This window comes from Puma concolor, chromosome B4 (genome assembly GCF_028749965.1).
Source record: "Puma concolor isolate L17-30 chromosome B4, mPumCon1.1.hap2, whole genome shotgun sequence".
In the NCBI taxonomy this organism is placed as follows: Eukaryota; Metazoa; Chordata; class Mammalia; order Carnivora; family Felidae; genus Puma; species Puma concolor.
In genome coordinates, this window is record NC_141673.1 from 4475185 (window position 1) to 4498917 (window position 23733).

At 54.9% G+C, this 23733-nt stretch overlaps 1 protein-coding gene across 1 annotated transcript in view; it reads left to right on the plus strand.

The window, feature by feature from the left end:
- Window positions 1–22868: 22868 nt before the first annotated feature.
- Window positions 22869–23733, plus strand: part of KIAA0930 (KIAA0930 ortholog) — a 39534-nt gene continuing 38669 nt past the window's right edge. The window contains exon 1 of the mRNA XM_086712033.1: window positions 22869–22966. Within this exon, the coding sequence (XP_086568159.1) occupies window positions 22891–22966 (76 nt within the window). The 5' untranslated portion in view covers window positions 22869–22890. The remainder of the gene's footprint in view (window positions 22967–23733) is intronic.

The window sequence follows — 23733 nt, forward strand, 5'->3', positions numbered from 1 at the left end:
CCAACTTTGATATCAATAGCTGATGCTTTCTCAAGGCCCCTCCCCTGTGCCCACTGCTTGGGGTGCCTGGGCCACGATCCTGCCTGGGGGTCCCCTGTCCTCCAAGGCCCAGCCCAAATCCGTCCTTCTCCCGGGGGGTCTTCCTTCCGGGGCTCTCCGCGCACGACCTCTCTAGCGCTGATGACGTCATTCCACTGGCGTGTCTTGCTCCCCAAGCCCCAGAATAAGAGCCCCCCCTGGGCCACGACGGAGTCTCCTTTATTCTAGTGACTCCGGTGCCCATCAGCGTTGAATGAATGAAAGAAGGAGCTATGGCAAGGCACGGAGCAGGTTGGCATCAGCGGGGGCAGGAGGAATGTTCCCCCTGAGGATATATTTTGAAGGCTGGGCCACCTTCCACCATCCACCGGCTGGAGTGGCCGTAAACGGAGACGAGGGGCACAGGAAGAGTGGGTCTGGAGGGGACAGGGAATCAAGATGTCAGTTTTAGACCTTTGGATTCCCTTTTTCCCAGGTGAGGCTCCGGGAAAGAAGCAAATTGGCTAGAACAGGCCACGCGGAGCCCAGCGCAGTGATCCGTCTACAATGTTCGTCCTGCTCCTGACGGCGTCCACTTTGGGGTCTACGAGACTGGTCCTCTGTCCTAGAGTCTCGGGGATCTCTTGGGGCCAGCAACAGCTTCTCCCACCCAGGGACACCTGAGGGTGGCAGGAGGTGAGGGGACTGATTTACAACCCGAATTTACCGAATGTCCCCAAGTTCCTTAGGGCGCAGGGGACTGAGGGCAGCCCCTCAGACCCGCTGGGTCCTGGAGACTCTCTTGGAGCCCCATCCCCCACTGCTCCTGCCACAGAGAGTCAAGGTCAAGGGCTCTGCCTCGAGGCACAGGAAGGTCAGATGGATGCTCGGGCCCCCACCCCCTTGCCCCGGGGCAGGGGGCAGGGGAGGGGTGGGCAAGGTGAGGCTTCTCTGGTTGAGCCTTGGCAAACTGGTTTATCCATCTCTGGAATGAAGCCTGGATTAGACATTAATCTCTCTTTATCTGTGGGATCTGGAGGCTGGCAGGCATGGGGCCCTTTCTTGCCCGGCCCCAAATGGTCCTTGTTGGCTCAGAATTGCTCTCCCTCTGCCTCATGGCTCAGTCCCCACTGGCCCCTCACCCCCAACCAACCTGGGTGGGTCAGAGGCTTGACTTTCTAGCTCCAAGCGCTTCCCCCCTCTCTCGCTTTCCTTCCTTCATCCCCCCACACCCACCCCTGCCCTTACAGGGGCGAAAACAGGATTCACAAGCTGCAGTGGCTTCCTCTGTCTCCTGCTGGAAGCTGAGCCTGCTTCCCAGGCCGCTGGTTCTGTTTACGCTCTGTTACGCTGACTGTGTGTTTCAGGACTTCTGCGGGTGGGGGTGCGGGGGCGGGGGCTGTGGATGGAGGGATAGGTTGGGGCACCCCCAGACCTCGGGTGACGGCTGGGCACTGGGAGCCTGTACTCCAGGCCTCGGCCTGATTTTACTGCTGTTCACCCCCTCCCAAAGCCCACCCAACCCAGGCACTGCCCAGCCAGCTGGAAGCCCCGCCCCGTGTGCGTTTACAGCCACCAAGGCCCGGAGGGAAGAGCCGGGGACAGCCAGGCAGCACAGCCCAGCAGGGTAGGCTCAGAAACCCCTGTTCTTGCCCTATGTGTGCCCACATCTCGATCAATCTGGTGTTTTCTGACACTGCCCTTCGGGTTTTACTCCTGCATCTGAACACCCTGCCAATAACCGCACATCTAAAATGAGTTTTCAGTGTCGCGTCCCCACCCTAACTCCACCCCCTGTCCGGAAAGGCAGGACAAACTAGTTCTTGTGAATCCGTGAATGCCTCAGGGCTCCCTAGACAGTTCCCTCCGGAGGCCAGGAGGCACCCAGGTTAAGCCCACGGGACTTGTCAGCCCCTGAAGGCTGTGCTTTGGGCAAATAAAATACTCAGGCCAGGAGGCACCCGGGTTAAGCCCAAGGGACTTGTCAGCCCCTGCAGGCTATGCTTTGGGCAAATAAAATACTCGCTACACGATGTCCTCATTTGGAAATGATCATAATCTCTCCCTCATGGGTCTGCTCTAAGGATGAAATAGACTCATGGAATGGGGCGCCTGGGTGGCCCAGTCGGGGAAGCGTCAGACTCCTGATTTCAGCTCAGATTATGATCTCGCGGTTCTTGGGTTCGAGCCCCAGACTGAACTCCGTGCTGTGAGCACGGAGCCTGCTTGGGATTCTGTCTGTCTCGGCCCCTCCCCTGCTCACTCTCTCTGAAAAACAAATAAACTTTAAAAAAATAATAAAATCAGTAACTAATGTATATAACAAAGGACTCAATTGTGAGGATTAAGTGAGCCGGTAAAGGTTGAATAAGCAGATCCTGGGCAGTAAATAACCCGATCGCATCATCTAGACCATGGGAGGGGAGGGGAGAAGAGAGGAGGGTGTGTTTCGGGAGGGGCGGGTCTGCGGCTGCTCCTCAAATCCATCCGTATGGTTGAGCCCCGCCCCTTTCTCTAGACCCGCGTGTCCGATTCCGTAGCCGCCGGACACGTGCTGTTCACAGGTCATCCAAATTAAAGTAAAAAATTCAGCTCCTTAAGCCACTTGCTTGTAGGATAAACCGCCTCACTAATTCCTTCCTTCAAAGGAATATGCATTCAACAAGCGCTTAAGTGCTGGGGCGCCTGGGTGGCTCAGGGGCTTAAGCGCCAGACTCTTGGTTTCTGCTCAGGTCATGATCTCACGGTTTCCGGGGTTCGAGCCCCCAGCCCCGGGTCGGGTTGAAATGGAGCCTGCTTGGGATTCTCTCTCTCCTTCTCTCTCTGCCTCTCCCACTCACGCTGTCTCTGGGTCTCTCAAAAATAAATAAACTTCTTACAAAGTGCCTACAACTGTGTGCTGGGAATACCATTATTCCAACATTGCAGGGGGAAACAGCCCCTGCGCCCAGGATGCTCTGTATTAGGAAAAGGGGACATTCATCAAATAATCACAGAGAAACACATTTAAAAAAAAAAAAACAAACCTCCTCCTAGGGGGAGGCTCGGGGAGCCTAGAATCGGGCTTGGACTCCTTCCAGGCTGCAGGAAAGGCTCCCCAAGGAGGCGGCACCTAGGCTGGGCTCTGGGGGGGATGAGGTTTGGCTGGGCAGAGGGGTCCTGAGTCCGTGCAGGAAAGGTTTGCACACCAGAATGGGAAATTTGGGACTGCGCACAAACGAGGCATGGGGTGGCCTTTCCTAGGCCTCAAGGGGCAAGGAGAGAATCTGCTGGAAGACAGAGAGCTGGCTCCTGCCGGTGGCCTCCAGGAGAGCCAGACACACCCAGCTCACTCTCCTCTAGCCCCCCGCCATCTCCAGCCAGGACCCCCGCTGCTGGACCCTAAGGGAAGCCTGGGAGTGGGGAGCCCAATGGTGCAGCCCATGGGGGGCAGGGGGCCCAGAGGAGGGTGGGAAGATGAAAAGGGATCAGCCTGGTCTTTTCCCTTCGGGCTGGATGGCTGAACGTACCACGGGAAGTGATATCTAAGGGTCTCCTCGGTGTTTGAGTTCAGCCTGCAGACCTAAGATTCTGACGTATGACGCTAACAAACGCGAACACTTAGAAAACCCGATTTTTGTTACGGAGAACGTAAAGCGCACACAGAAGTAGAGATAAGAGAATGTGTGCCTGGGGCTCAGCCTCACCCATAGTCAACACTTGGCCCACTTTGTTTCATCTGTCCTTCTGACTTAAACATTTTTTCTCACGAGCGGCGCCTGGGTGGCTCATTCGGTGGAGCGTCCGACTTCGGCTCAGGTCATGATCTCACGACTTGTGAGTTCGAGCCCCGTGTCGGGCTCTGTGCTGACAGCTCAGAGCCTGGAGTCTGCTTCCGATTCTGTGTCTCCCTCTCTCTCTGACCCTCCCCCATTCATGCTCTGTCTCAAAAATAAATAAATGTTAAAAAATATTTTTAATTTTTTTAAATCAAATAAAAAATTTTTAAAAATTTTTTATGGAAATTATAAATATATACAAAAGTCGACCGATGGCACAACAGTTCTCTGTGCCCACCCCCCAGCTGTGACAATTATCAACTCTTGTATTAATCTTACTTTGCCCTCACACCCACTTGTCCCTCCCCTTGAATTATTGTTCAACAAACCCTAATTTACCATTATGAAAGTTACAGAATACTGGACTATTCTACTGAGTCCTTGCCTTCGAGTAGGAAAATGTCTTCAAACAAAGATATTCTTTTTATTACTATTTTTTAAAGTTTATTTTATTTTTAAGAGAGAGAGCATGAGCAGGGGAGACAGAAACAGAATCTGAAGCAGGCTCCAGGCTCTGAGCCATCAGCACAGAGCCCCATGCGGGGCTAGAACCCACGAACCGTGAGATCATGACCTGAGCCGAAGTTAGACTCTTAACTGACTGAGCCCCCCAGGTGCCCCAAACAAAGGTATTCTTTATTGATACAATAACCAAATGAATGATGAGACAGCACAAGCACATTCTATTATGGTCACCTTCTGTAAGACATTATGGTAACTTTTCAAAAATGTTTATTTATTTATTTTGAGAGAGAGTGAGCCAGTCAGCATGGGGAGAGACAGAGAAAGGAGAGAGAGAGAGAGAGGGAGAGAGAGAGAGAGAGGGAGAGAGAGAGAGAGAATCCCAAGCAGTCTCTTAGCTGTCAGTGTAGAACTGGATGCAGGGACTGGATCCCGTGAACCATGAGATCATGACCCAAACCAAGATCGAGAGTCGGGTGCTTAACCAACTGAGCCCCCCAGCCCCCCCCCATTATTGTAACTTTTTAATGTTCTATATCATTATGGGCTTGGTTTTTCAAAGCGTTAGTGTGCTTTATTCAAGTATAGTCACTTTTTTTCTTTTGAGCTCCAAATCGTCAGGACTTTGGCCAGTGGGAGTCCCTTAAGTAAGCTCTTGTGTCCTCTTGACGTGACCCCAGGAATCCTTAAAAGCCTTGTTGCCCTGTGGCTCACCAAGGTGTTACAGGTCCACCGCGTAGCTCCTGGCCCACACACAGGGACACAGGGGCATATATATATATATATAATCATTAATAGCTGTTAATGTAGTTATTTAAAATCATGAGTTTGTGTCAATATTTCTAATGTAGTTCTCACATTCTTACTTACATTATTTGATTCTGTGATTGGTACTTATGTTCTTACCTGAAATCTTGACTCCTAACCCATGAACATATATACTTAGCTGTATTTTTGCTTAAAATACAATAAAATAGTTCGAAAATAACTCTGCCAGTATAAAAACCAAGAGGAAGAAAGGAAGGAAAGAAGGGAGGGAAAGAGGGAGGGAGGAAGGAAGGAAGGAGGACAACCGAATCAAGTTCAAAGTTTTCTAAGTGATTTCTTTTAGGGGAAGCTGCATCCCGTTGCAACGGTGAATTTTATGCCTCACATTGGCTAGACCACGGTCGCCAGATATTTAGTCAAACATTATTCTAGATGTTTCTGTGAGTCAGTGAACTCTGAGTAAAAGCAGATTACCCTCCATGATGTGGGTGGGGCTCATCCCATCAGTTGAAGGTTTCAGGAGAACAAAAAAGACTGACCTCACCTGAGCAAGGGGGGATTCTGTCTCCTGATGGTGTTTGGACCTCGACCACAGCTCTTCGAGGTCTCCAGCCTGACGGCCTGCCCTGCAAACCTTGGACTTACTAAGCCTCCACAATCCCGTGAGCCAGTTTATTAAAATCTCATTCTCTACACACACACACACACACACACACACACACACACACACACACTGCTGTGGCCAGGTCTCTCTGGAGGACCCCAACGCACCTTCCAAAGATGCTCTATCCAATGCTTGTTCCAGAGCAGAGGGTTTTCAGCAGGGGTCCATTCTGCCCCCCGCAGACATGTGGCAATGTCCGGGCACAGCGCTGGTTGTCCCATCCGGGGTGATGAGGAGGGGCATCCAGCGGGTGGGGCTCAGAAATGTCTCTAAACATCCTGTAACGCACAGGGCAACCGCACACAGCAAAGGATGATCCAGCCCCCAGTGCCCGCAGCGTGGGACCCCAAGAGCTCTGCTCTCAAGGCACATGTTAACCCCCCTGCCCCGCGTGATTTGTAAGCAGTCCCTTCATGAATAGTGAGTTCGATTGTTCCCTTTTGCTTTCGGTTTGAGCGGATAATGTGATGGTTCAATCCCGGGGGGCTTCCAGCTTTGGGCCTTTTCTTGGGGGCAACATACAGCACGCGGAGGAGAGGGGGGTCCGCTCTACGGGGCCACTCTGGGATCATGCCGAATCAGGAGGGGACAGCGTTGCCCGAGGCTGCGTGCTGCTTGGGGCTGACCAGCATCCACCAGAGTCATTGATGTGGAGGCCCCAGGGATGCGGGACTGGGGGGGGCTTCCGCTCAGGAGGAGAAGAAGGGGAGAGAAGTAAAGGAGAGCTTTCACGAAGTAGGGGGCCACGGAAGGAGTGAGAGAGAGTAGGAGTGAGAAGCCGGAGGGCAGGAGGAGCCAGTGATCCTGGCATCCACGGGGTCTGTGCCGGGGCAACGGGGGAAGGGCTGGGGGTGAGTGGGGGGGGGCAGGAACTGTGGGATGGACTGGAATTGGGCGGCGAGGGAGGGTGGAAGCGAGAGCGATGTCTCCCAGCCCAGCCAGCACGAGCACTCGTGGATGTGGGTTCGAGGTCCGAGCTTGGGACGGCAGGACAAGCATCACTGAGAGCGGGAGCGGAAAGAAAGCAGAATTGTGACCCTCACCCCAGGAAAAACGAGCCCCAGCAGCGAATCGTCCGAGCAAAGACAGCGTCCCAAGGACCTCTCCGTCCCACGTAAAGTGCCCAGTTCGGTGGCCTTCAGTCTATCCACGGGGCCGCGCAGTCCTCACCCCTACTGGACATTTTCATCACCCCAAAAAGAAGCCCCGTGCCCATTAGCAGTCACCCCTGCGCCCCCTCTCCCTGGTCTGGCCTCTCTTTGTGGGGATTCGCCTGTTCCGGGCATTTTGCACAACGGGTGTCAGACAACAGGTGGCTTTTTGTGACCGTCTCCTTTCTCTGAGCGCAACACGTTCAAGGTTCATCCAGGTCATGGCATCTGTCAGGACTCCCTTCCTTTCTTACGGACGGCCGTCTATTATCGCACGGACAACCCGCATTGCCTGTATCCGCTCATCGAAGATGGGCCTTTGGGTGGTTCTCGCCTTGGGGCCATCAGGAACTGACGCTGCCGTGGGCATTGGGGCACAGTGTCTGCGTGGCAGGTGCACCTTTCTCCCGGGGAGACACCTGGGGTGACATTGCTGGGACTGGCGCCAACTCCAGGCCACCCTCTGAGAAACTGCGGCTGCGCTATTTAACATTCCCTCCGGCAATGCCCCAGGGTCCCGCTGTCCCCACAGCCTCACCCACACTGTCGTTTTTTGTCGCAGCCGCCCCAGTAGGCGTGAAACGGTATCTCCTCGCGCAGAGAGGTTTCTGAAAATTAAAACCCTGGCGAGATCACATCGTTTGGGTTGGAGTATTGCAATGGCTTCCTGTTCATCTCAGGAAAATTCCAGAATCCTCCCCTGACCCTCCAAGCCTGGCAGGCATGGGTGCTGCCACCCTGGACACCCCTCCAGGGAGCCCCTCCTGCACCTCGTGGCCTCCGTGCTGAGTTTCAGCCGCATGGGCCAGCTGTCCTCTGCATCAGGCTGCTGTCCTCACCTGCGCCCGCCTGACCCCCACTAATCTTTGACAATCCGAGTTGAAACGTCCCTCCCCACCCCCCCGGAAGGGAAACCTTTTCCTGACCCCCATTCGCCGGCTTCTGAAAACCGTATTTAAATCATCACTTGTTCGGCTGTCTGTTCCCCGCCCCACCCCACCCCTGCCTACAGCTGAAACCATTTGTACCGGGCTCCCTATGTCCCTAGAGCCTAGGACAGTGCCCTAAATGCAGAAGGTTCAGAGCACGGACGTCTCAGTGCGGGGCCTGGGCCGAATCAGCCTGCGGGAACCGGAGCGGAGGTCACTGTGAGTGGGAGACGCTTCCTAGGGTCAAATCCTCCCTGCTCCCCTGCTCAGTCCCTGGAGCCAGGCCTCGGTTGGCCTGTGCCCCCCGCTGGTCCCCGCTGGCCAAGAAGGGGGCCAGGAGAGAGTAAGGGTCTCACACATCCAGCGCCAACTATGTGCTAGCTAGGTGCTGTTCGAAGAGTTTTGTACCTTGGATCTGGTCCTCACCATATCCTTTGTGGTCGGAGCTCTTATTATGCCCGTTTTAAAGGGAGGTGTGTCTGTTTCCTGGGGCTGGAAAAAAAAAATCACCACAAGATGGTGGCTTCCAACCCCCAAGATGTATTTTCTCACAGTTCCAGAGCTAACATCTGAAACCCAGGTGTCGGCCGGACCGTGCTCCCCCTGGAGGCTGCAGGGGAGAATCACTTCTAAGCCCTTCCTCTGTGCTGGGCCTTCTCCTGGGTCCTCTGCAGGCCTGGTCTCATTAACCCTCCTGAGAATGGAGGCCGGGGCTGGGGGTTGGGGGGTAGCTTCGATATCACCATCCCGTTTTGCAAAGGAAGAAATCAGAGCACAGAGAAGTTCAGTAGCTTACCTAAGGTCACACAGCGAGCCAGAGTTGGATGGAGCTGGGACCCGAACCCAGGAGGTGTCTCTCCAGCGTGCATCACGCATCCCCTACGTGGTGCGTGTATGAGCCAGAGGCCAGCAGGGACCCTGGGGAGGGGGGTCTGGATGTTCTAGAACATTCAGACGCAGCCTTTCCAAAGCCATCCTGCCTGCCAGACACGTGACGTCTACAAGAGCAGCCACCGCTGTGAGGTCAAATCACGTGAGGGAAACAGATCATCACAGAGATAGCCGGAACCCTCTCGAATTTATTAATTGTAAGAAAATCATTTCCAAACATCTCTGAGTCCTTTGCCAGAGTGTCAGGAGCTGACCGCTCCTCTTAAGCAGGAAACAGCAGGCAGAGATGTATGGTACCAGGGAGGGCGTCCCAGTGGAGGGACCAGCTGGTGCAAAGGCCAGAGGTTGGGAGCCGGAAGGGGTGGGGAAACTGAGGCAGGGCTCAGCCTGCAGGCTAGGAGGGCACTCCTCAGAGGTTACAGACATGAGATAGGACGGGGGTGGGAGCCAGGGAACCCATTACTGACCGTCTGTAGCCACTTAGGCCCTAAGCAAGGGAGGGGTGGGGGGCCAGGACCTCCACCACTGATGACCCAGGAAAGGTGCGTGGGGCTCCCAGCTCCCAGATGTATTCACCTGAATACCATTGCCAGAGTGGCCATTCTGGGGTCATGGGTGACCCGGGCCCATCCCTGCCCAGGGTGTCACTGTCCACTCCCTTGGAAGAAGGGAGCAGGGCCTGGCAGTGTGGACAGAGCCCAGGGGGCTCTGGGGGCTGGAGGAGAAGCCTGGCCCAGCCTGAGACCCAGGATGACTTCCTGGAGGCGATGGTACCTCAACTGGGTGTCGAATGGGGAAGAGAGGCGGTGAGGTGCCCAGAGTGTGCTTTTGGTGCGGAGGGCCCGAGCCCCCAGAGCGCAGAGCAGGATTCCGCCGGGGGCGAGCCCGGCTCCTTCTCGCGGCCCAGTGGGAGCCACGCTCTGGTGTCGGGCGCCCCCTGGCGGCGTCCCCCGGCACGGTTCGGATGGGGACCCTCCCTGGCTGTGGGGTGGAGGGCCGCCTGGCCTGCGAGTGCAAGCAGGGAGCCCAGCTAGGAAGCCATGTGGTGCCCCCACCCCCGGACGTCTCCCCTCCCCTCTGTCCCCCTGCCTTGGGCCCCTTCTCTCTCCCCCGTGGCCCCATCAACAACCACAGGCCGTCCTCCTGAAGGACCACACGTTGGACATGTGTCCCAGCATCCCACCTCATTCCTCAGGGCTCATAGGTAGAAACCCACGGGCAGATAGGAGGAGACCCTCCACCATTTCTAAGTCAAGGAGAAGTGCCTTCGAGCTTCCTGGAAACCAGAGCACAAAGGGAAATCATCCGCTTTTTTTTATTAGTTCAGTGCATAAGAATAGTGAGGCGTCACTATTAAGGAGTGAGGAGTCACTAGTCAAGATTCCTCGAGATTTCTGGGGTCTCAAATGTCCCCCAGATTTGGGTGAACTACAAGAGCCCAGAACTCTGGGCAAACTCTGGGTCACAGGATGGAACCGGTTTCTAGAGCCTTCGGATCTCGTGTTTCCCAACTGATCCTGGTAATTAGCAGCTCTGAAGAGGGACAGGCTGAGAGGGGAAGGTGTATCCTCAGAGAATCAGGCCTACCTCCCCTTTAGCGGTGGGGAAACGCAGGCAGGGAAGAGGGGAAGGGATGTGGCTAATGCCACAGGGGTCAATTCTGCAAATATTTATATCAGCTGGACCGATGGAGGCACCGAGCAAGAGACGTGAGTAAAGCCAGGTCCCCCGCGTCCCCCAGCAAGAGGGGAAGAAGGGGCGTGTGGGCAGAGAGCTCTAGGCCAGCCGTGGACTCAACAACCCAGCACAGAAATAGTGTACAAAGGAGTCTTCGTGCAAGTCCTGCCACCCTCCTCACCCCCTCATCCATTCAGACAGTCCCTGTGATCCTAGTAGAACGGGACAGTGGTCTTGTCCAATGGTACGATGTCCATCATGAATTGATGAGCTATCACTCTTCCCAGATTAAGTCCAAAGCCTGGTGTTTAAAGTTCTTCTTAAATTTATTTATTTATTTATTTATTTATTTATTTATTTATTTATTTCAGAGAAACAGAGCAAGGGCTAGAAAGCACATGTGTGAATGGGCACGAGGGGCAGAGGGAGACAGAGAATCTTAAGCCCGCTCGGGGCTCGATCTCAAGACCACAAGATCGTGGCCAAAATCAAAGAGTTGGACACTCAACCGACTGAGCCACCCAGGCGCCCCTAAAGTTCTCCTTTTCATTTTTAAAAAGTGTTTAAACATGTATTTATTTAAAAAAATTTTTTTTTTCAACGTTTATTTATTTTTGGGACAGAGAGAGACAGAGCATGAACGGGGGAGGGTCAGAGAGAGGGAGACACAGAATCGGAAGCAGGCTCCAGGCTCAGAGCCATCAGCCCAGAGCCTGACGCGGGGCTCGAACTCACAGACCGCGAGATCGTGACCTGGCTGAAGTCGGACGCTTAACCGACTGCGCCACCCAGGCGCCCCTGGCATGTACTGATTTTTTTTTTTTAATTTTTTTTCAACGTTTTTTATTTATTTTTGGGACAGAGACAGAGCATGAACGGGGGAGGGGCAGAGAGAGAGGGAGACACAGAATCGGAAACAGGCTCCAGGCTCTGAGCCATCAGCCCAGAGCCCGACGCGGGGCTCGAACTCACGGACCGCGAGATCGTGACCTGGCTGAAGTCGGACGCTTAACCGACTGCGCCACCCAGGCGCCCCTAAACATGTATTTATTTTAGAGAGACAGAGCATGAGTGAGGGGTGGGGGGCAGAGAGAGAGGGAGACACAGCATCGGAAGCAGGCTCCAGGCTCTGAGCCGTCAGCCCAGAGCCCGACGCGGGGCTCGAACTCACGGACCGCGAGATCGTGACCTGAGCCGAAGTCGGACGCTTATCCGACTGAGCCACCCAGGCGCCCCAAAAAATCATTCTTTTTATGTGAGAGCACAATACACACGCAGGATGGAAACAGACATATGTGGGATTAAACATTCATAGGGGCAATTGGGAGAGCAATGTGGAAAAGGGGTCCCTGGGGGAGGGTGGGGAGAAAAGAAGGCTGGGAAACACCATTTCGGATGCAGGGCCTTTGTTGGATATACGCTTCACGGAGAGCAAAATGTTAAATTTGGATAAAGTCCAATTTATCAATCATTCCTTTTATAGCTTGTGCATTCTGTGTACAGCTTTCTGGGCCACCGAGATTTTCTCTTATTTTTTCTTGTAGCCGTGTCCTATTTTTATTAAGGTCTATGACCCATTTCATAGACGCAAAATTTAGTTTTTGTGTGTAGTGCGAGGTCAGGGTGAAAATTCATGTTTTGTTTTGTTTTATGCATCTGGACATCCAATTGATCCAATGCTATTTGCTGAAACCGTCTTCTTTCCCCACCGATCCGTGTATGTGTGGGTCTATTTCTGGACTGTTAGTTCTGTTCCAGCTAACTCGAATATTTTTAACATGCCATGCGGACCAAAGCGAAGTCCATCTTTGAGCCACCTGTTCTGGGCCCTGCCTCTCCCCCGCTTGGTCTCCCACAGAGACCTCCCGTCTCCAGGCCTCAGCTCCAGCTCGACCTGGCCGGGAACCCTCTGCCCTGATGTTGCCCCACATCAGCGTCTCCTCCTCTGAGAGGGAGGCCCCCTGCTCTCCGTGGCATCTCTCTGTTGATTCGGTTCTGGGAGACCTGGGGAAGGTCGGCAGACACCCTTGCGAGTGTGGCCCGGGCTGCTGAGAGGGAGCAGCACGGAGGCCCCGGCCAGCACGCGGACCCTGCCAGCCGCTCGCCCTGCCTGCGCCCCCATCATCAAGGCATCCCCCCGCTTTAAGAGCAGCACAAGAGAGAAGGAAGGTTAGCTCCAGCTGGCCTCTCTCCAGGGCCTTGAGGTGAGGTGTGCTGGGCTGTTAGCGCCTCATAATGACCACTGGAGCAACAGCACCCCCGTGGCTGGCCCTGTCCTTTAGGGGCCACGCCCCTCTGTCGTCGACTCCCCTCTGGTCAGCAGGGCTCGCAGGCTCCCGTGATGACGGCACAGACCTCACTCACACCCGGTTCACGCGCTCGTCCACGGGCTCCGCGTGTATTTATCGAGCCCCTGGCTGTGAGTCAGGTGGGGATATGATGGTGAGCAAACAGACACGTTCACTCTCAGGGGTCCCAGGCTGGGCGGGGAGTGAGAGAGCAGTCAAGAAGTCACGCCCACGAGCGGGTCGTCGTGGACCGCGGTGGGTGCTCTGAAGGACAGGAGTGCGTTCAGGGCGAAAACAGGGTTCCCTCCGAGAGATCAGAGGAGACGGGGATGGGACCTGGTTCAGAGATTCCTGGGGCCCCCGAGGGAACGGCGGCTGAACTGGAAGAGAAGGCGCAGAGAAAGTTCCAGGTGGAGGAAACAACAGATGTGAGGGTGAGCAGCTGGAGAGAGATGGCTTGCTGAGAAGCAGAAAGAAGGCCAGCGGGCAGGAGGGCAGGGGTGAGCGAGGGGACACAAGGGGCAGGTGGCTGTCACCAGCTTCAGGCCGAGCCGGGGAAACCAGGAGTTGGGGGAGGTGAGACATTCGGAAATTTGAATGTGGCCAGTGATAAGAAAGGGCGAGAGGATTAACGTTGATTTTGTTAAGGAGGCGATGATATCGTGGCTGGAGGGGTGGGGGGTGGGGGGGGTGGGCTCAATGGGCGATGGGCATTTAAGGAGGCGTTTGGTGGGACGCGCGCTGGGCGTTACGTGTAAGTGATGAATCAGTAAATTCTACTCCTGAAACCAACACTGCACTGTGTGTTAACTAACTTGAATTCGGATAAATAAATTGAAAATAAAAAAATTAAAAAAATGATGCACATATCGAAGCATTTAGAATTGGACAATCGTCGCATCCGAAACCGACTTCAAAATATTAAGGAAAAAAGATAAAGAAAATGAGGCAAGGTGTGAACAATTATTTAAAGTTGGGTGATAGGTGTAAGAAGTGTCCGTTTTCCTATTCTCTCAGTTTGGGGGTTTATTTGAAATATTTCACGTGAAACTGAAAAAAAAAGAACGGAAAAGTAGGGAACACAGATCATTAATAGGTAGATGAATAGATAGGCAGACGGACAGACGGACAGGCAAGGTTACGCTGGTTGTCCAGCAGAGGCTGGGGGTGGAGGGGCCCAGGCGTCCCCGGCTGGGAGACCCCGTGGAGAGGCTCTCTGTTGCAGGTGAACTCTAAAATGACCACCAGTGCTCTTGTATCATCTTCTCCCCTTGAGTGTGAGTGAGACCTATAGATATGAGACGATATCACTCCCATAATTGGCTCTGTTAGATGGCAAAAGGGAATTTTGCAGGTGTAAACCAGATCCCTAGTCAGTTGCGTTAATCCAAAGGGGGATTATCCAGGGTGGGCCTGACCTAATCAGGTGAGCTCTCAAAGGGCATCTTAAAGACCAGGAAAAGTCCGAGAGAGGCACTCTTGTGGCCTTGGAGACACAGCTTCCATGAGGAATTCTACTCAGGTGAGACCTCGGCTCTTGCTGGCACCAGGATTTCCGCCTGCCAGACCGGGCAGGAAGGAACCCAGTCGTGCTGGGCCTCAACCTCTGACCTACGACAACTGTTGAGGCCGGGAGCCGCTAAGTGTGTGGTGCTTTGTTACAGGGCGACAGGAAGCAAATACATGTTAACAGAGTTCAGACGGAAGAGAGCCAACAGTGTGGATCGGGGCGGTGACAGTGGGGACGGAGTGAAGAGAGGGGCTCAGGAGCCCTCAGAAGATAAATCGCTTGACCGGTTAGAGACGAGAAGGAGGGAGGAGGCGAAGGCAGAGCCTGCTGGATTTTTGGCTCGAGCGGCCGCCGTGGGGGACCTGCAGGAGGAGGTTGGGGTGTTTCGGGCAGTGAACTCGTCACGCCGTTGGCTGGGCCCGGGGCGAGGTGAGGCACACGCGGGCAGTTGCTAGCATGGGGGGGGGGGGGGGGGCTGGCGCCATGGGAGTGAGGAGGAGGGCCCCGGACGGAGCCTGGGCCCGCTGTGCCCTCCTCACTGCCTTTGGACTCGGTCTTCTTCCCCGTTCCCGGCACTGATACCCCCAGCCCAGGACTCCTGGCCCTTTCCCTGACCCGGTGTAGCAACTTATTCCCCTAAGGGGCCTCCCTGACGCCCACTCTCTATGGTCATCCTCGCACACTCAAATCTGAGATCATGTCCCTGCTTGGCGTCTTTGGGCGGGGGCGGGGGGGGGTTCCCTGGGCTCCTGGGACAGCTCTGAGAGGGCAGGAACGATGTCTGACGCCCCCTGCCCGCCCCCCTGCCTGCCGGGCCCTGCGTGGGTGCTGCCGGCAAAGCTGTAGATAACCGCTGTGGTCTGTGACATTTCCGTGGCCTGTGGCCTGCAACCGTGGTGGACGGATGCTAGCTTTGAGTCAGAAGTCAGTGAACATAAGCATGTGATGTCGTTCCCACCCAAGTGCCCAGGCCTCCCGGGAATTCTATCCGCAGACCCCAAGATCGTGAGGTGGAGCTCCCTCCCACCATGAGGCGTGAATCAGTGCACTTTGTGAGCAGAACAGCATCGCCAAGGAGGAAGAAAGCGTCAGTAAGCTGGGGCAGCAGAATCTGCAGGGCCCTTCCGCGGAACAGGACGGATGGGGCCCCTGGCGGCCCCCTGCAGGGCGAGCAGGGTCAGGGTCTGAGGGTCAGGGGGCATTCTAGGCGGCAGGCACCGCAGGGGCGGCCTCGGGCAGGTAGGTCCCACCTCTCTGTGCCACGAGCAGATGGGACAGAGGCCTCCGCGGGCCCTCGCACGGTGCCTCCGGGTGCCTCGCACAGTTGACTGCCTGCACCTCGTTTTCATGGCTGGTGAATAGGGCCCTGATCCCACTGTCCACCAGAATCCTCCCTCGGCTAAGCGAGGGCTCGCTTATGGTGCAATTCTGTTTCGGTCATGGCCCGAAACAGCTGAGCAAGGGACAAGCCTCTCAGTTGGCTTCTGCAGGAAGGGGCGTGTGTCAGTCCCTGTCACCGATACCCTGATGGGTATCACTTGCCATCTCTCAGCCCTGCTCTCCTCTGTGTGGTCTCCGGCCTCCGGAGGAAGCCAGCACCTGGTCTCGTAACAGCCCCGCTGCAGCGACAGCCAGAGCCCCACATTGGTCCCGACTGGACCAGCCCTGGACCCATCACCGTGCCAGAGAGATGCTTTGCTCGGATGGGCTAGCTCTGGCTCAAGTGCTCACCCCAGGTGGACCGAAATGGGGGCCAAGTGGGTCCCAGTGGGAAAAGCCAGACCCCTGGCCAGAAGATGGAACGTGTGCTTCACCCACAAAGCTAGCAGAAGCCCGCTGTGCTCCCCCAGAGATACGCCCACCTGGAATCCGGGGAGGTGAGTGACCTTCTTTGGAAAATGTCATGGCAGATGCAATTAAGTTAAGACCTTTGAGATGAGAGCATCGTGGGTTTAGGATGGGCCCAAGGACACTGTCAAGTGTCCTTCTGAGAGGCAGAGGCACAGACGGGAGAGGCCATGTGACAACGGAGGCGGAGACTGGGTGATGTGGTGACAAGCCACAGAGTACTTGAAGCCAGCAGGAGCTGGAGAGGCAGGAAGGGTCCCCCTCTGGAGCCTCCGGAGGATCTCAGCCCTGTCAACACCTTGAATTCTTATTTCTGGCCTCTAGAGCCGAGAGGGAAATACATTCCTGTCATCAGCCACCACACACCCACCCTGGTCTCACTTATGAAACACCTTCCAGCATCTAGAGGTGACTCCCAAAGGTTGAGGGTCCTGCAGGGGCTGGGCCTCCAACCAGCCCCTTACCTGCCACTCCCAGGGTGCACCACTGCTCCCAACACATCCGCCAGGAGAGGACAGCAGTGGGTGTGGACAGCTGCTGGGTTCTAAACGCTCAGCAAGAAGCCTTCGCAAAGCAGGTGTTAGTAAGTATACCACCAGGACCGAAGCGAGACCAAAATGTACAAATACAGTCACAGCATTCTCCTCCAGGCTCGTGGGCTCAAATCTCAGCTCTGCTGCTCCCTGGCTGTGTGAATAAGCCACTTGGTGTCTCCGAGCCTCAGTTTACTCTCCTGTCAAATGGGGATGCCCATATCATCTCAAACATGAACGTACCTTTTTCAAGTGTACTGAAAACAAAAAAAAACTGAAAGGAGTTTTATAATTTTGCTCTGGAATTTACTTGGCTTCCTGATTCTGCCTTAAAAGACAATTTTTTTTTAAATGTTTGTTTATTCTAGGGGCGCCTGGGTGGCGCAGTCGGTTAAGCGTCCGACTTCAGCCAGGTCACGATCTCGCGGTCTGTGAGTTCGAGCCCCACGTCAGGCTCTGGGCTGATGGCTCGGAGCCTGGAGCCTGTTTCCGATTCTGTGTCTCCCTCTCTCTCTGCGTCTCCCCCGTTCGTGCTCTGTCTCTCTCTGTCCCAAAAATAAATAAAAAACATTGAAAAAAAAATTAAAAAAAAAAATGTTTGTTTATTCTTGAGAGAGAGGCAGACAGAGACAGAGTGTGAGTGGGGGAGAGTCAGAGAGAGACGGAGACACAGAATCCCAAGCAGGCTCCAGGCTCTGAGCCGTCAGCACAGAGCCCAACGCGGGGCTCGAACTCACGAACTGCGAGATCGTGACCCGAGCCAAAGTCGGATGCTTAACCGACTGAGCCACCCAGGCGCCCCCTGATTCTGCCTTTGATGACTGTGGACCAGTCACCTAGCCTCTCTGTACCTCAGCCTGCTCATCTCTGAAAGAGGGATAATGAATGATGGCCCCAAGTCCCAGAATTCAATGTCAGCACTTGCAAAGTCAGAAAACATGGTAAGTCCTGCATCCATGTTTGCTAAATAAGATGAAACACATATCAGTACACTTTATTTTCTGATTTCCCATTGGCTGTCTGGCATTCTCAGAATCCTTGCTGCCTGAGAAAATCGAACCCACAAAGAGTTCTCAAATGTCGTGAAACTTCTATGAATGTCAAACCAAACATAAAGATGATCCGGTGTCATATCTTGTAGGTATTTAATGAAGCATCTATTAATTCTATTTATTATTTTTTTAAAAATTTAACGTTTATTTATTTCTGACAGAGAGAGAAAGAGAGAGAGCGTGAGTGGGGGAGGAACAGAGAGAGAGGGAGACACGGAATCGGAAGCAGGCTCTCTAGCTCTCGGCCCTGGCTCACCCCGCCGGTCCTTCCATGATGTCGGGGCTGGAAAGGTACAAGGGGACATTGAGTCAGCCTCCTCACTGACAGACGGGAGGCCCAGGGCTCTGGAGCGAAAGAGACTAGACAAAGTCCGAACTGTGTTGGTCCCAGGTCCCCGCTCCTGATGATAAAATTTCTTTCCCTGTTTGATCCCTGCCCACACTTGGCCTCGTCCCGGGGTAGCCCAAGACCGTACTTCCCAGCAATGACCCCGGGGCCTTGCAGCTCCTCGAAGCGAATCTTCTCCCTTTGAAACTCATTACCCCACGTCCGTTCTCCAACGGCCCTTGCCTCCTAGAACTAGATGAGTTGATGCCAGATGGTGTGTGTGTGGCTGCCTCTCCCTTCCTCCTTCGGAAGCTTCAAATCCTGGCTCCAGATCTCACTTGCTGTGTGATGTTGAGCATCACTCAGCCTCCCTAGGTGGTGCTGGTCTTACCCAACACATGAAGACAATACAAGCTGCCGTCCAGGGCTCAGGACCGTACTTGTCCACGTTCAAGGAGCTTCCGGCATAAAGCAGTTCCTTGGGCAATGTGAGCACGTCCCCCGTCCCCAGTCCTATCAGGCGTGTCTTCCTGCAAACCTTCTTAGGTCCTTTCTTCTCGCTACTGTGTCGGTGCCTAAAATAACTTTGAGGTTATCCCCTCCAGGAGAATTTTAGCAGGGATCTATTTTGAAAAAGCAGAGCAGCTGAGGATGTGAAAGTATTTCGTGTGCGGCGGGGCGGATGGTGGAAAGAGGGCCGGAGGAGGGGAGGAGGGAGGCGGTGAGCCTTCTCGGGCGGTACCCCTACCCTGGCGGCAGGTGAGAAAACCCCAGTGTTTCGGGCGCTGTTGCGATCGAGATCTGGGAGCGGTCGGGTTTCGATTTCCGGAAAAACAGAAGGATGAGGGACAGGGATTTCAGCAAAGGAGAACCGTAAGTGAGTCACAAGGCGGGAGAAGTCAGGCCGGGAAACTCACATGACTGTGAAAAGTATTTTAATAGATTCTCTGGAATGAATGAAAAGCCTCTGAACCTGACCCTTGTGGTTCTTGTGCTTAATGATCGAAGGTGGGGCTGTGCAGACCTAACTTACCCCCGGGGAACAGTCTTTTCTTCTTGAGGACCAAGGAGAAAAGATCAGAGCCCAACTCTAGACCCACGGAACTGTACGGGCAGGAGGGAATCTCAGCCGTCATCCGGTCCTGTCCACCCTCGTACAGACAGTAGACAGAAGCCTGGAAAAGAGAGGGTCGGTGGCACCATTTCACACGAGCCCCTGAGGCCTTCAGCTGTGTAAGAACCGCCGGGAGAAGGGTTCTCTGGGAGCATCTCTTGGTGACACTGGCTCTTTGAATCCGTTCAGCCCCCAAACATTAGGGCTACAAAAGAGAGCTGTGTACACAAGAATGGTGCTTGGGCATTGCCCCGGCAAGAACGTTGGAAAACGAGAAAACTGACCTAGTAAAGCAGATGGGTTGTGGCTGACTTTTCCTTCTGCTCATCGTTGCTTAGTGGTTGCCCTAGTGTGTTTTGCAATCGCCACTCGGGGAAAAGAGGCTTCAGCTGTAGGGCTTTCGTGATTCCCTCTGTTGGCTCGTTGTATTGTTTTCCTCTCGCTGCCCTAACTCACAAAAGAAGTGCCTCGAAACAACATACGTTTAGTATCTCACAGTTCTCTGAGTATGACTGGGGTCACACTTTGGGCTAAAACGAAGGTGCAGGCAGGGCTGTGTTCCTTTCTAAAGGCTCTAGGGGAGAACCTGTGTCCCGGCCTTTTCCAGCTTCTAGAAGCTGCCTGTGTTCCTTGACTTGTGGCCCCTTCCTCCACCTTGTGTGATTAGATTGGGCCCCCACGGATAATCACGGAGGATCTCTCTGTCTCAAGGTCCATACCCTTAATTCCAGCTGCAAAGTCCGTTTTGCCCTGTAACAAATATTCACAGGTTCCAAGGATTAGGGTTGGACATCTTTGGGGGACATTAGTGGGCCTACACTTTTTTCCCCCCACGTGGCTTTTCTAAAAGCACAGCTCATTTATTTGCAGAAAAGAACATTTTCATCATCATAGGAAATATGGCTAAACCAGAATTTTTCCAAGGATCTTTTATTGTGTTTTAAATGTATTTTATTTTATTTTTAAATTTTATGTATTTGATTTTTTTTTTTATAAAATTTTTAACGTTTATTTATTTTTGAGAGAGACAGAGTGTGAGCAGGGGAGGGGCAGAGAGAGAGGGAGACACAGAATCCGAAGCAGGCTTCAGGCTCTGAGCTGTCAGCACAGAGCCCGATGTGGGGCTTGAACTCATGGACCGCAAGATCATGACCTGAGCCAAAGTTGGGTGCTTAACTGACTGAGCCACCCAGGCGCCCCTGCATTTGATTTTTTAAGTGTATTTATTTATTTTGAGAGCGAGAGGGAAAGACAGAGAGAGAGGGAGAGAGCAGGGGAGGGGCAGAGAGAGAGGAGAGAAAGAATCCCAAGCAGGCCCCGCCCCGTCGTTGTGGAGCCCTGACGCCAGGCTCAAACTCACCAACTGTGAGATCGTGACCTGATCCGAAATCAAGAGCTGGACACTTAACTGAGCTCCCCAATAACCCCTTAAATTGTTTATTTTTAGTTCTATTTTATATTCTGAATATTTATATACACAAAAATACCTAACTCACAAAAGTACAGCTCCTTTTGTACATTTTCCATGTAATCAGCCCCCACGTCAAGAAACAGAACATGTTCTATGGTCCCTGCTCACACCCACTTTAAGCGAAAGACGCGATTCAACATTCGCTGATATTTAAAAGTTCCCTATGTCAACCATACCTGGGGTATCGTTGAAACAAAAACCAGAGGGCACAAGCGACGTTCATTTATCCATTCAACAAATTAAAAAAAAATTTTTTTTTAAGTTTATTTATTTTGAGAGACGCAGAGACAGGGGCAGTGGGGGAGGGGCAGAGAGAGAGAGGGAGAGAGAGAGAATCCCAAGCAGGCTCCTTGCTGCCAGTGCAGAGCCCGACGCGGGGCTGGAACCCACGAAACCTTGAGATCATGACCTGAGCTGAAACCAAGAGTCGAAGTCGAACTGACAGAGCCACCCGGGCGCCCCCATTCAACAGATATTTTCTGACACCCGTCCTGGGCTGGATACCGGGGTAAAGACCGTGAGCTGATCCAGTGCTGGTCCTATGGCACAGTCTACGGAGGTGACCGTGAGGGGAGAGGTGGAGCTGATGGCGAAGCAGGTAAGAACACAAACGCATTGGCCAAAACTAACCAGAAGGCTTACCGGTTGACGGTGGGCCTTGAAGCCAAGCTCAGTGGAGACGAGGGGATTTCAGGCCCCGGGGTGGTGGTGGGGGGGGGGGGCGGGGGAGGACAGCATCAGCAAAGGGGAAGCAGGGGGAGCAGGCAGGGGTATGACCATTGGACTTGCCAGCCTGGCAGCCCTCGGCAAGTCTCATTTCCCGTTTCTACCAGCCCGAAGCCCAGCTGTCCAGACTCAGAACTGGTGGCCGTATGCCCCCCACCCCACCCCCAGGCCTGGCTCTGAGGGCACAGTGGGGCCAGACACGGGCCCAGGTGCCCCAAACCAGCAGTGAGGCCTGAAGCAGGGTCCAGACCACCCATTTCCTCCCCCAGGCTATTATGCCCCATGGTCCCAGGCCTCCTTACTGCCTCGTCCAAGAGGCTTTCCTGCTTCCTATCAGGCCTCCGGTCCATTTTTTTTTTTTTTTTAACGTTTATTTATTTTTGAGACAGAGAGAGACAGAGCATGAACGGGGGAGGGTCAGAGAGAGAGGGAGACACAGAGTCTGAAACGGGCTCCGGGCTCCGAGCGGTCAGCACAGAGCCCGACGCGGGGCTTGAACTCACGAACTGCGAGATCATGACCTGAGCCGAAGTCGGACGCTCAACCGACTGAGCCACCCAGGCACCCCTCCGGTCCATTCTTAATACATTCCTCCCACATTCATTTACAGGGCGTCCGCCATGTCTCCACAGTGTTCTAGGTACCAGCTGTGAGCCGTGCAGGAATCAGACACTGAACAGAATTCATAGCTATGCAGTGTGATGTCCCCGGAGGTGCGTGCTGTGCTGTGAAGACAAATAAAGCAGGGTAAGGGACTAGAGGCGGAGGGAAAGCGGGGTTTCAGGTGAGATGGTCAGGAAAGGTGCCACGGGGACCTGAGGGAAATGAGGGAACAGGCTTCACAACGGTGGGGGAGAAGAGCACAGCTGATCCTTGAGGGATGTGGGGCTTTAGGGGTGCCATCCCCCACGCAGGTGAGAATCCCCGTGTAACTTCTGACTCCCCCCAAACTGGACTGCCCAGTGCTGACCGATGGCACCGTCGCAATGTGCGTTAGGTTTGTGTTATGTATTCCACGTGTCTGTGTATGTATTTGCATAGTGAATTCTTACAATACGGTAAGCTAGAGGAAAGGAAATGTTAAGAAAATCACAAGGAACATACATTTATAGTACTGTACTGTTTTTCTCGAAAAATATCTTCCTGTGAGTGGACCCTAGTCGTTCACACAGTTCACATACCTGGGGGTGTTCAAGGGTCAACAGCACTTGGGCGGGTGGGGCGGGGCCTGGAGGCAGGACTTCCCTAGAGGGGTCAGAGCTGAGACCCCACCCCCACCCCAGCACGGTCTCTCCATTTCTACCTCCCCCTAGAAGTGAGCTGGCAGGCGTGGGTGCCCGCGGAGGCCTCTGGCTGCTTCTCCCCTGGGTCTCCCTCTATCAGCGGGGGCCAGCTCACCAGGGGCGCCTGGCTGGACCTTGGCCTTCATCAGGATCATATGCACAGCCGACCTCGTACCTCCCTACTTCTCAATCCCCTCATACCTAGTCAACACTCAGGGAGATACCCCCATTGTACAGCTGAGGAAACCGAGGCCTCAGAGCCTTTCTCAACACCCTGCACTGCACTCGGGCCAAGGACTCAGCGCGGGGAGGGAAGCGCTTTGCCTCGTGGCCCCTTTGACACTTCTTTATGGGGAGGGATGAATTCTTCCTGGGTTCCGCGGAGGATGCTCCCGGAACTGGACGGAGAGAAGAGAGTGGCAACGGCGGACGGAAGTGACAAAGTGTTGTCTCGAGGGACAGGGGGTGGGGAGGGTTATGGGAGGGCAGAGGGGGCGCAGAATAGGCCCCGAAGGGGTGATGGGAGGGGCTCAAGGACGCCAAAGGGCTGGATGATGTTTGCGGGCGGGGGACGGCCGCGGGGGTTGGGCCTGGAGGAGGTGGGCGCAGGGGCTGAGGGCCCGGGGAGGAACAGCAGACGAAGCGCGGGAGGTCGAAGCGGGCTCAGGGCGGCCGCTGTGGGTAGAGAGCGGCTAGAGAGTGTCGGAGGTGGGCGGGGCCGGAGCGGCCGCGGTCGGTGGGGGTGGGGAAGGAACCCCGCCCTCCAGGCTCGGGGCCCTGGAAGCCCGGCCTGGGGCGGGGCCTCATCGGTCGGGGGCAGGGCCTACCGGCCCTGGGAGGGTGGGAGGTGGGGCGAGCAGCGCCGGGGGGCGGGACAGGACTTGCCGGGAGGGGGCGGGGTCTGGAGGGCCGGAGGCGGGGCGGGAAACGGCCGGGGGGCGGGGTCTAGCAGAAGGCGCCGTGGGGGCGGGGCCGGCGGCCGGCGGCGGACCGGGGGCGGGGCGGAGTCGGGGGCGGGGCGGGGCGGGGCGGGGCCGGGGCGGGCGGTGGCCCGGAGGCGCGCGGGCGGCCGCGGCGGCGCGGATCTGCGCTCGTTTCCCCGGACTCGGCAGGCGGGCGGCGGCGACGGCGACGGCGGCGGCGACGCGCACAAAGGCGGATTGTGGCTTCACTGGTGCTCGCGGCAGGCGGCGCCGGGGCGG